We start from the raw sequence: 14871 nt of genomic DNA on the forward strand, positions 1-14871 counted from the left end.
CCTTTTTGTTTGCTGAGAATGCAGAGAACTACTCTTTTGTCATTCCAAGAGTGCGAATGTTTCTAGCTCTCTCACACTCTCGGCTGCCCCCCTCCCCCAGATCGGAAATGCAAGACGTGTGTGAAGCAAGCCTCGTGATAAGTCAGCTAAAATACAAGGGCACATGTGGATGCCACTGCCCCAGCTGAGGCTAGCTACCAGTAGAAAATGTGTTCGAAATAGCTCGTAAATGTTATATTAAACATGAAATGATGCATGGGATGAGGCCTGGGGACATGCCCTCTATTTATCTCATTTCCCACTGTGCCGTCTGATGATCTCACGTGTTCTGAGTAAGCAGCGCTGTAACTTTTGCCTCCCCTTCCCCTGTCGTCTTTTTCAGCCTCGCACAGGGAAATTCACAATATGCAGTGTCGGCTTATACCGATAAAAAACAGAAGTTTTGAGTTCACATTTTTATCCACCGCATGATTTTCTTGTTGCAAGTGGTTGCTTTTTAAATGTTCTAGTACTTTTTGCTGTTTTTTGTGTTACTGCCTTGTAATAGAATGCATTTGAACTGAATATGATTTTGCTTGCCAAGAAGGGCATCCGCCTCACAAGCAAATAGTGTTTTTATCTTCTTTTTTTTTTTTTCGAAAGTACAAATAGTATGATCAATAAAAATAGTGCTCAATGTCCTGTTTTTAACGAGCACTTTCAGTGCTGCTGCAACTAACTACACTTATGGGATGTTGGTTATCTAAAAAATAAGGCTAGTGCCTTAACGCTGTGAGCTTAAATTCTAACAAAGAGCGTTATGGGACTGCGTAGTCTAATATTCGCAAAAAAATCCTATCGCGGGCTGTGAAATACGTTCCTAATTTAGTCACTAAGTGAGCACCTCTAGAAGTAGACACGGGCGGAACATCTAACTAAGGATGGGAACAGGCTTCGTGAGTAAGTGGTTCTACACACCACAACATTTCAGAGACGTTTTAAGGCATGGACAAAGTGGGCACTGGCCCAGGGCCCCAGCCTTTCAGGGGGGCCCCTGTTAGAGAGATCTGCGTTCTGCAGAGACGTGCCGTGATGGTCTTAAATGATTCTTAAACAGATTGTTTTGAAAACCGTTTTCCTTTAGTTTATGGTTTAATGTGGGTGATGTGTGTGAGTCTTACAGAGAAATGCTGTGTTTAAGTTGCATGTAGCATCCATATTTTTTAAACATTTTAGATCAAAACAGGACCTCAGATATGAGGAATGGGAAGATGTCACAGAGATTATTGCAGTAATATTAGTGGGCTACTGCTGTATTACAGCCGTAAAAACATACGTCTCAATCCCTAAATATTAGATGTAAACACATTTAGAATTTGGATGTGGGCCTGTGCACTGTCAGTGACCTGGCCAAAGAGGGTATGAAAGAGCTGAAATTGGATCAGAAATTCAAAGTTGTCCTGATCAGGGTCCCCCAAAATACGTTTAGCCTAGGGCCCCCCAAATACTTAAGATGTCCCTGCAACATTCGAAAAAAAATTGTTTAAATATCACAAGCCCCCAAAAATGTTATACGTCACCTCTCGGGACTTTTGTGTAAAGAAAACCCTCCTTTCGGACTTTAAATGTGTACTAAATTTATCTTGGTGAATATTTTAAGAAAAATTTGCCATGGCTCCACTTCTTGCCACTCTGTATTTGGCATGTATGCCAACACATCTGATGCAATCCGGAAACTCAAAATTTATTTTTATGTGAAAAACATGTTGGCATGTAATATGATTTGAATACCCGCGATTCTCTTGGTATTCATTGACATGTAATCATCTTTCAGGCGAAATATTTTGTTGAAAAAGTAAACACAGACTTACAATATTGCGAACGGATACAGTGAATTGGGGTTTAAAACCTGAGAGGTTGCTTGGGGGGAGTAGGAAAAGTAGTTGAGGCCTCAGGCTTTTGAAATCTGTACGGGTAAATATGTATTTTCCCTGCTTTCCTTTCCTAAAGTTAATATATATTGCAGCAACTTTGGTCCAATATTGTTTTTTCCGTCATACGAATCAATTTTTTTTACACCAGGAGACGTAAGAGGATTGCATTATATAAACAGTAACACATTTTAGTTTGTATCAAACCTAGCGTCTTGGCTCTTTTAATGTTGTGCAAGCAAAAAAATATGCTGTTCAGGTGTGGTAAAACAGTTTTATATTCTTCCATGAGGCGTGATGCTCAGTCACGTGGCATAGTAAAAAAAACACAAAAAAACAATGCTGGCCATTTGTGTACAACGAAGCTCTCTGTTAAAAATGGGTGTTATGACGGCACCTCTGGTTTTCTGGCCTGATTCCAGAGTAAAGCGCGAGCGCCTCCCAGGGTGTGGCGATACTGGGTACATTCCTTCTTTTATATGCATTATCTGCCTTTGGTTTTCTGAGCACCGGCCCATACACGCTCTCTTGTTGCCTTCATGGCTAACAGCACTGCCCTAATTAGAAGTACTAGTTACAATAATTTGTTTTACATTGCAGGATGCTGGAAACATTGAAATGTGTGTAAGGCAGACGGCAGTGAGCTTCCCTAAGTTCTGTAGTGCGTTTGAGTGGTTGAACTGGTTTCGAGAGTTTGAACCCACGCCCTACTTGGCAGTTCAACTGTGTGAGGAGATTCGCAAAGGAGACTGAAGTGTTCTTGTCTTGGTTCTTCTTTCTAAGAAAAGAAACATGTTTTCTTCTCTGAACGCCTCTGCACACATTGATTACCTACTAGCAATTTTCTTAACCCCTGGATAACCTCCTATTTCCATCACCATATTTATAATGGGACCCGAATCCTGTTCTCAAGCAGGTGTTCTCTCTGCCTGTAAGTACTCACTGTCAACAACAGCATTTCTTTTGACCCGTTTCTGGTGTTAAAATAAACTTTATTGGAAGCTCTTGTAGAATGCCAAGCTCAATTTTACTTGGTTTATTTATCCAGCTGTCACTGGAACACATCAAAATGTGTCTTTGAATTTAACTAAAGGTTGAAAGGTCCTAGTGTATTATTCTTGCATTCTTTCTCCTTGACATGAAGTGGGCCAAACATTCTAAACCTGTATGTTTACTGAACAGGCAACACTTAAAAATCTGACAGTCTGTTACTGTTGGAAGATTTGTTTTTTTAAACTCTCTTTATTGGCATTTTCAAGATTCAAGCAAATACATATTCGGCATCAATAGCTCTCCTAATAACATAGGGTAAGTAGAGAGGATACTACAAGAAACAATTTACTTATTAATAGCGTTCATGAGGGGAGTGGAGGTGGGAGAGAAAGTCTATTTTGTAATATGTATAGGGGGCTTTGCCTTGCTGTCTGCAACAGTATAACCGTCACGATTCACAGAGGAGAGGACAACCCAGAGAGTGGTGGCTGAGGCCCTCTGCCCCTTAAAGTATGAAAATAGGAGCACATCGGAGAGAAGAGGATGCACTCTTTCAAAGAGCTTCTTCATATATGTGTTCCAGAGCGTGATGCCACCTGCACCAAATAGAAGTGTTCAATATAGCACTTGCCTCTGCCAGTGCCCATTTATGTGTCACCCTAAGCCCTACTGACATCTAAGGCTGCTGAGCTGGTTTTTTAGGACATGGTTATCAATAGTTTAAGTAACGTTAACGCAGGGCGTGGCCAAGATGGCGCCGAGGCAAGTCGAGCCTTGACGACTCTCCTACCTGCCGCCGCCCTAAACAGCACTTCCCGGGCTCGACTCGGGCATATGCAGCACCGGAGAGGCCACTAACACCCGCGGAGAGGCCAGCATCAGCGCGACCCCGAACAAGCGCACTGAGAGGCAGCTGGCGAGGTCTGTTGCCGGCGGGGGAAGGACGCTGAAGCGGTCGTGCCGCGCGCACCCTGGGCCACATCGGGACTGACAGGTGCTGAGGCTTCCATTCAGGGATCGGGGGACGTGGGCTGCGAGTGCGTAGGCTTGCCGCATCGCCACCCCCCCACACAGGGGGTCTGCAAGAGAGACTCCAGCATTGAGCCAAAGTTGGGTCCTTGTGGGGGCGTGGCTAACAGCTGACTGGAATGGGCCCACTCTGAGGCGGCCTTTCCATCATCTATCCGGCCCGAAATTAGCAATTATCGCCTCGTTTTAGGGGGCAGAGATCCCACGGACACCCACCCTGCACAAATTGAGCAGCCCGAGCCCGAATGGTAGCAACAAGCAGAGGCAGAGCGGCGACCTCGGAGCTCTGAGGAAATCAACATGGCGGCCCGATCCAGTGTCCCCGACTGCGGACGTGAGAGTGCGAGATCATAGCATAGGGGACACAGCTGAAGCGCTCAGTGGCGATCCGTACCTAAATCGGGGCCTGCCAGGAGAAGCACACGCATCATCACGCAGGCTCTGTGCAGAGGGGAGTGACGCCTGCGTGTGGAGGGCGGCACACAGTCCCCTCAGCCTGCAGACTAATCAAGACCCCGGTTTGCGGCCTAGTAGCGCAGAGGAATTCCAAAGAAAACCCCCACCACAACCCAACGATCTTCACCAGCCTGGGACACCATCTCACTGTGCCACGTAAGTGAACTGCTGCATTGCGGTGTTGCCAGGGGGTCTGAATAATCGCTGAAGGCTCAAGTCGAGCGAGGCCCCCGAGGGTCATGGCCGCGGGCCAGCAGTGGCGCAGGAAGGAAAAGATCGTCGTTGGACACCAGTACCCACCTTAAACCAGATTCTCAGGATTGCAAGTCAGGAGGGCCCCACCTCGAGGACACGGCCCCTGACTTCACCAAGTTGTACATGGAACAGGCCTAAATAACGCAGCAAAATCTTTTCGATTGCCACCTGGAAGACTTAAGGCAGCACTCCGTAGCGCTCACTTGCTCGGGTACACCAACACCTATATTACTAGGAAAACCGACAGGCCGACGGGGAGGGATACTGTCATTTCCCCCCTCAATGGGCAGGCGGCAGCGAGTACTGGTATAAGGCCTGCACAGTGGGCGCTCATACCCAGCAAAGGCCAGTGGCAGAGGACCCAAAGCGCAGGCTCAAAAGACGCTAGCCAAATTTGCCTGGGGAAAAACCGGCTATGATACCGATGCAGCAGCCATGGGCGGAACAATTGACCCTCACCCCCAGCCTCCTCAATCTGACCTTACCCTCCATGATGTCATAGAGGCCATTGCAGGGATGCTGACATCTCTAGAGTCACGCATTGACACCATCAACATCGAGATCTCCCTCTTTAGAGCGGACCTGCACAACATGGATGCAAGAGTGAAAGACGTGGATGATGCTACAGTCACATTAACGTCTGACACTGATCTCAAACAGCAAGTAGTTCAACTCCGAGACCAGCATGCAAAAAGGAAGGCCTCCTTGACGATTATGAAGGAAGGGTGCGAAGAAACAATATACGCATACTGGGAGTCCCGGAGCGAGCGGAGGGGCCTGCGGCGGATCTCTTCGTAGAAGACCTTGTAACGACTAAGCTTCAACCGAAACGACTGTCTGATTACTTTTCCATAGAACAGGGCCATCGAGTTCCCGGGGGTAGGCCCAATTCTGGGGCTCCCCCGAGACCTATCATTGCAAGAGTGTTTAACTTTCGAGACCGCGCTGTGACCCTCCAAACGGCACGTGCTCGACCGCCGTTACAGCTGGATAACAGTGCCATCATTTTTTTCCCCGGACTTCACTACTAAAGTGCAGGCCCAGCGACGCAGTTTCATAGCGGTTAAAAAGGCGCTACAGGATAAAGGAATAAAATACTCTATGCTCTTCCCAGTGAAGCTCCGGGATTGAATCTGAAAACAAGACCTGGTTCTTTTCATCCCCAGAAGAAACTTGGGACTGGCTAGAGGGATGGAGACTAGTGGGGAAACAAAATAGCGGCAGGCACGACAAACCCAGGGGCGACAAACTAATCAATGGGGACGAACTTCGTGAAGACCCGGCTCGAGAGGAGCGTGCCTCGGACTCGAAGAGATGAGCGGGGAGGAGGTAGGAAATTGCTGCTCACTTCAGCCTGAATGACACTTGGGACCTTGGAAAAACAAATGAATGTATGGTGGAAAATGGGGTGCAAAACTGAGGCCCTCAACTGACCAATGGGGGCTGATCACCGTCAATCTGGGCGGAACTGCTAGTACTCTGAAACATGGACGATTAAAAGTGTTGATGGGCTCACGAGGTATTGATTTATTGTGTAACGTATATCCATCCTTCATTCACGGTGAGGGTGAGAATGTTGTACACCAAGCACCCCATATGTGGGAGGGGGGGCGACAGGCACTCTGTGTTGTTGGGGGGTGGGTAGTTTGAAATCCACTGGCAGGGGGGCAGGGAGGGGTGGAGGGGGGAGGTTGTTGTGAGGTTATTGTTCATGTTAACGTTAACTGTCACGATGCAAAGGGAATTCTACTTGGCTTGACATATTGTGATCACTCTCAATTGATGCCATATATGAGACATGCTGTTGTACAATCCCCCATACCGGGTAACCAGCCCCAACTGAAGCACATGGCTGCCCTAGCTGTATTGGTTCCTCTCCCCCTTAGGGGGGTTATCGGCCACACCTCTTTGATCTCATCATGGTTCTACAATAACTAATATCACAGTTACAAAACTGTCTGCCCTGACGTGGAATGTTAATGGGCTAGGGGATAAAATAAAGAGGGACGTAGTGTCACAGTACCTAAAGAAACAGGCACCAGACATTGTCTTGCTGCAAGAAACTCATCTCATAAGTAACAATTTCAAGGCTCTCAGCAGGTAGGGTTACAAATTGCTGGTCCATGCAGGATTTACATCTGGCTCTAGGGGGACTGGTAGTGTGCAAGGGCCTAGCACTTTCACACACTCGTACCAATGCCGACCCACAAGGCAGATTTGCCGTTCTGGAAGCCACCTGGGAGGGGAAGGCGTTAAATATGATTTTGGTGCATTTCAACCCCCCCCCCCCCCCCTCCCCCCTCCCCCACCCACACTTGGGAAGGAGCACTTAGCGAATTGTGTAAAATACTTTTGGACCTACCGGACGGCACCCTGATAATGGGGGATGACTTAAACTTGACTATGGATGATACAATAGATAGACATCTCCAACGACCTACTGCCAGATCAAACACTCTCATGTCGGAATTTACTCAGGCCATGGGACTGACTGCTATATGGCGCTCACTGCAACCACGCATGACTTATTACACCCACTACTCCAATGCACACAAGAGCATGTCCAGCATAGACTACTTCCTTACGCTCCTGACGGATGTGGGCCATTTTCAGAATCCTCGTGGGCTCCCGCGGGGGATCTCGGATCACTCCCCGGTGTGGGTTGAGCTTACCTTCCATCAACAAAAACAGCGCAGTTCTATAGTTATAAACTTGTGGCTTCTAAAAACTCCTGACATAGCTGAACAGACTGACCACTACTTTACAGAAAACCTGAGGTCGGTGGAGTCTGCACAGACAATTTGGGAAGCATATTAAGCAGTACTGAAGGGCCACGCCATAGCGTTAAAATTGGGTTGTCTCTGACGGCACAACAAACAAATACTTGAGGTAGAGAGCGAACGACAACAGCTAGAGTCACTTCATCACTCTCGCCTAGTGAGGCCACAGCGCACCGTTTGACTATTAAATGTCATGAGTATAAGGCTCTCCTGCAAGAAAAGGCAAGGGCGCGAATACTCTCTACACGCCATAGGGTGTATGAAGTGGGGGACAGAGCAGTTAGGATGCTGGCCTGGCTGGAGCGTAGGGAGCAGGGACAAAGATGAGTGCTTGAAATATCCACCGTCACAGGCGCGCAGATAACGGACCCACAAGAAATAGCAGATATGTTTGTGAGTCATCTGGAAAGGGTATACACGCCCTCCACTACTTATACGTCAGAAGACTCCCGGCAACTACTGATAGACAGTAACTTGCCCTCATTATCGGCAACTGAAAGAGCCGACCTGGAGGCTGACATCACAGATGAGGAACTCTGCAAAGCCATCTTTAGTGTTCAATCAGGGAAAGCGAATGGGCCTTATGGTATTCTAATAGAGTTCCTCAAATCCATGGCAGCGAAAGTAGCCCCCCATCTTCATCTTATGTACTCAGAAAGTCTTGAGAAGGGCATACTACCAGCAGACCAAAGACTAGCGTCTATAGTAGTAATTCAAAAACCTGGGAAGCCGGCAGATTGTTATGGCTCGTATAGACCGATCTCCTTAATAAACGTGGAGGCCAAGATCCTAGCGAAACTATTGGCCTTGCGCTTAAACGCTGTTCTACCCTCCCTGGTCCATGCAGACCAATCCGTTTTCGTGCCCGGGCTGAACACCGCGCTGAATAGTGTACTAGCGCTGCAACCCTGTGTGGAGGAAACGCAGTGATTCTGTCCTTGGATGCCTCCATGGCATTCGACTCTATAGAATGGCCATATCTTTTTGAAGTGCTTTCTCCCCAAATATTTTGCCTGGGTTCGTCTGCTTTATACTGACCTCAGTGGACAGGTGCAGGTGAATAATCATACATCGAGGGTGTTTAAGTTATGCAGGGGAACTAGACAGAGCTGCCCCCTATCCCCCCTGCTGTTCGTGCTTGTTCTGAGCTGCTGGCGGCATGGGTAAGATGCGATGTTTCTCTTAGAGGCGTAAAATGGAACAAGGACACTGAGGATAGAATACCAATATACGCAGACAATAATCTGATTTATCTAGCCTCCCCCATAGCCTCGATGCACAACCTGCTCAATATTTTTTCCAACTTTGAAAGTACTCCGGTTATACCATTAACTGGGCTAAATCAGTGCTTTTTGTTCTTCGTGACTCATGCCTAAGCTACCCAAAGGATGTAATGTTGAGGTAAACAGGAATGGCTTCAGATACTGTAGTGTAGTTCCTATATTCCCAATAGGCTCTGCGCATTGGAATAATATATCCTATAGATGTGACGTAGGACTTAGGTCGACTAGGTCTCTATCGAATATATTAGAGTTAATTGTGAGTGCCAGCTAGCTCAGAAGTCACTCGAAACGTTCTCGAATACACAAGAAGGGATTAGTTTCTGACAACCGCATAAACATGACAACTTTGTTTCCCCAAGATAAAATTGATCTTAAGAGTTGTGGAAACAATAGATAGATATTTTACTCAGTCATTCGTACATGCTTCGTTTCACCAGAGGTGCAGAGAAATAGAGAGACAGGCGTCTTTCTCATGCAGAAGAAATGAATTGCTACAATCGTAAGACTGGCTGTAAAGTATAATGCGTACAGCATGAATAGTATTATAAAATAATACTGTAAAAGCATGGTATGGTTTCTAAGCCCAAAAAAAATATACATAAATAAATAAAGACTAAAAGTACTCCACTGGTGCTTCTAAAATACGCCTACCCCAATGTACCTAACCTAAGTCTAGTACGAGGGAAGAAGTAAGTGTGGTGTAGCATAAGTTTAGTATTCTTTTGCCAAGAATCGATCCAAGATTCCTCTTAGCGTCTAATCCGCTCCGTACCTTGGTTTAGAATGAAGGAGGTCTGGTATCTATCTTGTCTCAGGACTCGATTTCCCAACCCCCGCAAGGGGAGCTTGGAAACACTGGAGCTGGATTTCTCGGTAAGAGAAAAGACAGCGTCTCTCTCAGTGCGTCTGCTGGAGGGTCGACTTCCTTCGGCACTTGCTGTAGCGATCTGCGTCAGGCAAGTAGATGGTCGAACTGCTCCAAACCACCATGTGTTTGCTTGGGCAAGTGTGGGCATATTTATACCTTGAAGGTGCCGAGTTTGACGTAAAGGTGAACATATAACATCATCAGAGAGTCTCAGTTCTTTGAAAACTCCATGAGTTCATGGACAAATCAATATTCAAGCAAGGGGAAGTCCCTAACTGCTGAAGCTGAGTTTTTCAAGAAATCGTTGTGGATTTTCGGAACTAATGGAAGTAGCCATGCCGTATTTGGACTGCATGGGCTATGTCTAAATATGGTTACGATTTCTATGCCTATATAAGGACAAGGTTCTCTATACCTATATAAGGGCATGAATCGGGAAAATTACACTAGGGTCCTAAAAGGGTCCTAAAATGCTATACAACAATACCTGGGGATCTTTATCACCCCAGACCCCAAAACTTTTTATGATCAGAATCTAGTCGCCCCCCTTGCAAAGATTCAGAGACGACGGCAGACATTGGCGATCGTTACCATTGTCGTTATTAGGTCGCCCGACCCTGTTTAAAATGCTAGCACTGCCAAGGTTTCTCTGTTCACTCCAAAATTGCCCCTACTCTATCCCCGACTCAGATTTTACCAGTGTAGAGGCGGAGGTTCCGACACTGTTGTGGGATGGGGGGGGACGCCCCGTATCGCCCTAGGGAAACTTACGTATCGATGGTATGACGGAGGCATTGCACTCCCAGACCTACGTCTTCATTATCGGGTGTCACAATTGGTGGCAACTAACCACTGGCTCTACAGTCCCCCGTCGAACCCGGCGTGCCGTCTGGAGAGACACCAGACTGGACGTGAAGGGTATCTAGGAACCCTATACACCAGACCACACAAGGGGAGATACCTAGGACCAATGGCTCACACGACCTCCATCTGGCATTCAACTAACAAACGCCTGGGATGGCAGGGGAAATTGACAAAGACGACGCCCCTATGGTCATCTCAACAATTAGGACTATTATATTATCAGTCAGGGTTTGATAGGTGGGATACGATAGGGATCTCCACTGTTGGGGACCTTCTACAGGAAGGGAAAATACTTACTTTTAAAGACTTACAGGCGAAGCACGAACTGGCATCAAAAGAGGTTTTCCGATATTTACAAGTCCTACATGCGCTTAATACAGCTCTCACAGACCTTACGACTATCCCGGACGCATCCCCTTTGGAGGGTCGACTCCTGTCTGAGCCCCACCTGACTAAGGCCATTTCCCTTACATATCGTAAATTGTGAAACAACCCACCAGACCCCTTCCTTGCTCTTAGAGATAAATGGCAATTAGACTTGGGACAACTCGAAGATGAGGACTGGCAAACCGCCCTGATGTCTCCTAGAGAGGCCGCTATTAACCATCGCTTTCGACTTATTCAGTGGAAGGTTCTACATAGCACATACTTCACCGGGTTGACATTGGCCAAGATAGGGACTCGGCAAGATGCACTTTGCCTGCTTGGCTGTAACCAAATTTCCACATTTTATTATATACTATTGGATTCCCCCTTCATACGGCACATATGGGAGCGAGCTACAAATAAGATTCAAGAGGCACTGGGCAAACCACTCGTACTGACACCCTCACTGGGGATCCTGAACATTTGGGAGGCGACAGATCTCAGAGATAGAGCAACAGTTCACTACCCTGGGATACACCCTTGTTAAAAGAGCTATTGCTATGAAATGGGGAGCCGCAAACCGTTTTAAGGTCTCGAATGAGCCAGCACCTGCGCTGGTCTGGCGAGACATTTAGTATGTGGGCTTTAAAAATCCGATCGCAAGCTTTTGCTTGTGGCCTAAAGCTTGCGATTACGCCCACAGCCGCCATCTGGCTTTCCTATCTCTTCCTCATTAAGCGCATCGCTCTCGATTACTTTCACTTTCGCGGCCGCGTCAAATTCACGGCATCGCGGCCAGTGCTTGTTTAATCAGCTTAAGCACATCGCTCGCGATTACTTTCACTTTCGTGGCCGCGTCATTTTCAAGGCCGCGCTGCCAATGCTTGTTTAATCAGCCCTACACCCCCGAGCCGCCTCACACACTTCACTCGCGGACGCTTTTTGTCCCCAGGCCGCAAAAATACAGCTGGGCATTTTAGGGGTGCCTAGGCAGCAAGCCGATCGCCTCCTCTTGCCGTGCCTTCGGCCGTCATCTTTAGTGCCCCACACAGGTCTCGCAGCAACCATTAGCCCGCCGGCGCGGATGGGTAGTGTCCGGGCCCTAGATGTCAACAACACTGCTGACTATGTTGGCGGAGCCCAGCCATCAGGCTGCTTATCTCTTCCATGAGCTGGCAGCACCGTGAAATAAAGTTATAAATATATATTAGTGAACAAGGTGGGGCCCAGTTGTAACTGTGTTTTGAGTTCGCAGATGGTCGCTTGCCTACTTAGAACTGCACTAAAGACTGTAAGTTATTACACCCTAGTTGAGATTTGCCAGTTGAAAAATACTTTGGGTTCCTAACCTGTTTAACCATGTAGTATTGTTGTGTGTCGATTTAGATTCCGTATATAGATTTCCCGAATCATGCCCTTCTATAGGTACAATTCACATTGCCGTTAGAAATCCATCCCTTATTTCGGCATTGCTCATGCTAACCAAATACAGGCATGGTCAACTACATCTGTCCATCTTCATCACAACGAGTTCTTGGAAAACCAGACTCTTAAGCCTTTAGGACTGCCCCTTGCCTGGATATTGATTTCTCCAATAACTCCCTTATTATGCATGAACATCTATTCCTTAGGGGTTTATTCATGACGTTCTTATGCCCCACTCATACGTCCATACCGGCATTCCTAAACACCTTCAAGGTATAAATATACCTTCACTTGCCATGGGAAATCATGGTGCACAGCGCAATTCGGCTACCTACTTGTACGACGCGGCTCCCCACAGCAAGTTCGGAAGGAAGTCAAGTCCCCAGCTGACACACTGACCAGATGCTGTCATCCTCCTCGCCGAGAATCCAGCTCCAGTGTTTCTGACTCCCCTTGTGGGGTGTTAGAGATCGAGTCCCGGGAAGAGATACCAATCTCTCATTCTAAGGTATGGAGCAGACTAGAACCTAGAGAAACTTTTGGCAACTCTTGGCACAACTAAACTATAGCTGAACAGCACCTACTTCTTCCCTCGTACTATACTTAGGTTAGGCACACTGGGGTAGAATTATTTTAGAAGCATCAGTTGAGTATTTTAGCCTGTGTTATTTATAGATGTATTTTTATATATGTCATAGCTACTTACCATGCTATTGTAGTATTATTTTATCTTCTAACGCTGTACGTATTATACTTCGCATTCTGTCTTACTATTGTAGCAGTTCATATCTCTTGCATGAGAAATAAGACTGTTCAATAAACCCTTTTATTGAAACGCCAGTTTCTCTATTTCTGTGCAACTCTATAGAAACGAAGCATGCATCATTGACTGAGTGAAACTTCTATCTATTGTTTCCACGATTCTGAGATTGTTCCGAATCTAAGGGACACAACGTTGTCATGTTTATGCGGTTATCGGAAACGAATCCCTTCTTGTTCATTCGAGACGTTTCTAGTGACCTCTGAGTTAGCTGGCACACACAAGTAATTAAGTTTAATGTACTCAATAGAGACATACTGACCTCAGTCCTATGTCAAAACTATAGTGTATATTCCAAAGCGCAGAGCCTATCAGGAATATATGAACTACACTACAGTATCTGCACCATACAAAGGCAGCCGTTTGGCTTGTCTGAGCAGGAGTTAATAATTTTCATTGGCATCCTCTGACTTGCTGCTTTATTTGATAGGTTCTGTTAAAGGTGATGAGCAACCAGATGGACCATAAGATGGGTACAGAAAATGTTTAAGATTAGAATGACTGAAATTTAAAAAGTTTCACTTCTTCACCAGTGAGCTTCACTGTGCTGCTCAATGAACAAAATGTTCCTGTACTGTAAATGTAAATGTAAAGGTAGTATACTTGTAAAGCGCACAGCTGCCCCAGCAAAGGGGCGTCCCGGCGCTGTATAACTCTGGGGAACCCGTCCTGGCTTTCCCTGTGGGATGGTCCCTTGCTGGGAGTCCCCAAGGTGGAGCCAGGCATCCCCGGAATTGGTGGGGCCGTTGTGGAGATTAGGCAAGCTAATGCCCAGAGTTGCCGAGTGGAACCCCTGATTAGAGTAAGCACCGAAGCGAGAATTATCGAGTCCGCTGACCAAGGTCCACGACCCTTCTGATCTTTTCATGATTTGCTTGGCAGGGTTCAGACCAAGAGTTTAAGTCGGAGACAAAGCAAACAGCATTGATGGGAATGGCTGACCATGAATTCGAGGAAAGCAAGGGCTGTGGGAAATGAAGGGATCCATTGGCATTCTATGGGTGGGTTTCACAGATGTTAGTGACATCTTCTCGAATTAGGGAAACATTTAAGTGTAGGATCTCTAAGTTAAGGACAGAAAGCCAATTTTTGACGCATGTTAATGCAGATTAGTGTACGTAAGTATTAATAACATGTAGGAGATTTTGGAGTCCCTGGATCTGCATGTTTTAAATCCTGCTAAAAGTGTTTTTTTTTTTTTTTACACATCCAGACAAGAAGCCTGATAAACGCTGACCATTTGCCTTTGAACTTCTGATTTATACTAGCAGCAGCCCACATCACTATTTGTAGCATGAATATGGAATTAGAAGGATATATTATTTCCATTTGGCAATGCTTTATTGTTTTTTACTGCAGCTCTTTTCCTCATTAAGTTGCAATTTTCAGGGTTTGTAAAAAATGTTTGAAACGTTTGCTTTCCTTCTTTTTCTTTCTAGGTAGGTGTGCCTACCTAGAGTCCAATGTTTTCCTCAAAATTAATAAAAACACATTTATTTTTAGGGAATGCTTCCTCGGAGGGGGCAACAAAAAGCTCCTGAACTCTACGCCACACAAGGCCTGCTGGGCCTGGAGTGAGACCAACACCCTCCAAATGGTAAGGAAAATCTATCATTTCTATTTTATGTTATAATTCGTATCTGTTCGGAGTAGTGTAGCAGTTTGTTCTCAACAATGTGTAGGCTGTTGTCCAAAAAATGAACCTACAAAATAAATACTTTTGAGGAACTCTAGTTAAAATGATCTAATAGATCAAATTTCTTCATAGCTGCTAAAAATCAATTCCTATCCTGATGTCAGTCCATCACTTTTTCAAGATAAC

At 46.1% G+C, this 14871-nt stretch overlaps 1 protein-coding gene across 7 annotated transcripts in view; it reads left to right on the forward strand.

The window, feature by feature from the left end:
* The window catches only part of SNX13 (sorting nexin 13), a 547690-nt gene that overhangs the window by 88585 nt on the left and 444234 nt on the right, over positions 1-14871 (forward strand). For 4 of the 7 annotated variants that reach the window (XM_078663683.1, XM_078663682.1, XM_078663679.1 and 1 more), the window contains exon 2: positions 14553-14646. The exons of 2 other annotated variants lie outside the window; for them this stretch is intronic. In XM_078663683.1, the coding sequence (XP_078519809.1) occupies positions 14644-14646 (3 nt within the window). In that variant the 5' untranslated portion in view covers positions 14553-14643. Of the gene's footprint in view, positions 1-2748; positions 2842-14552; positions 14647-14871 lie in introns of all 7 variants that reach the window. One more of the 7 variants, XM_078663681.1, reaches the window with a different exon arrangement.

The sequence above is a fragment of the Lissotriton helveticus genome, chromosome 10 (assembly GCF_964261635.1).
Source record: "Lissotriton helveticus chromosome 10, aLisHel1.1, whole genome shotgun sequence".
NCBI lineage: Eukaryota > Metazoa > Chordata > Amphibia > Caudata > Salamandridae > Lissotriton > Lissotriton helveticus.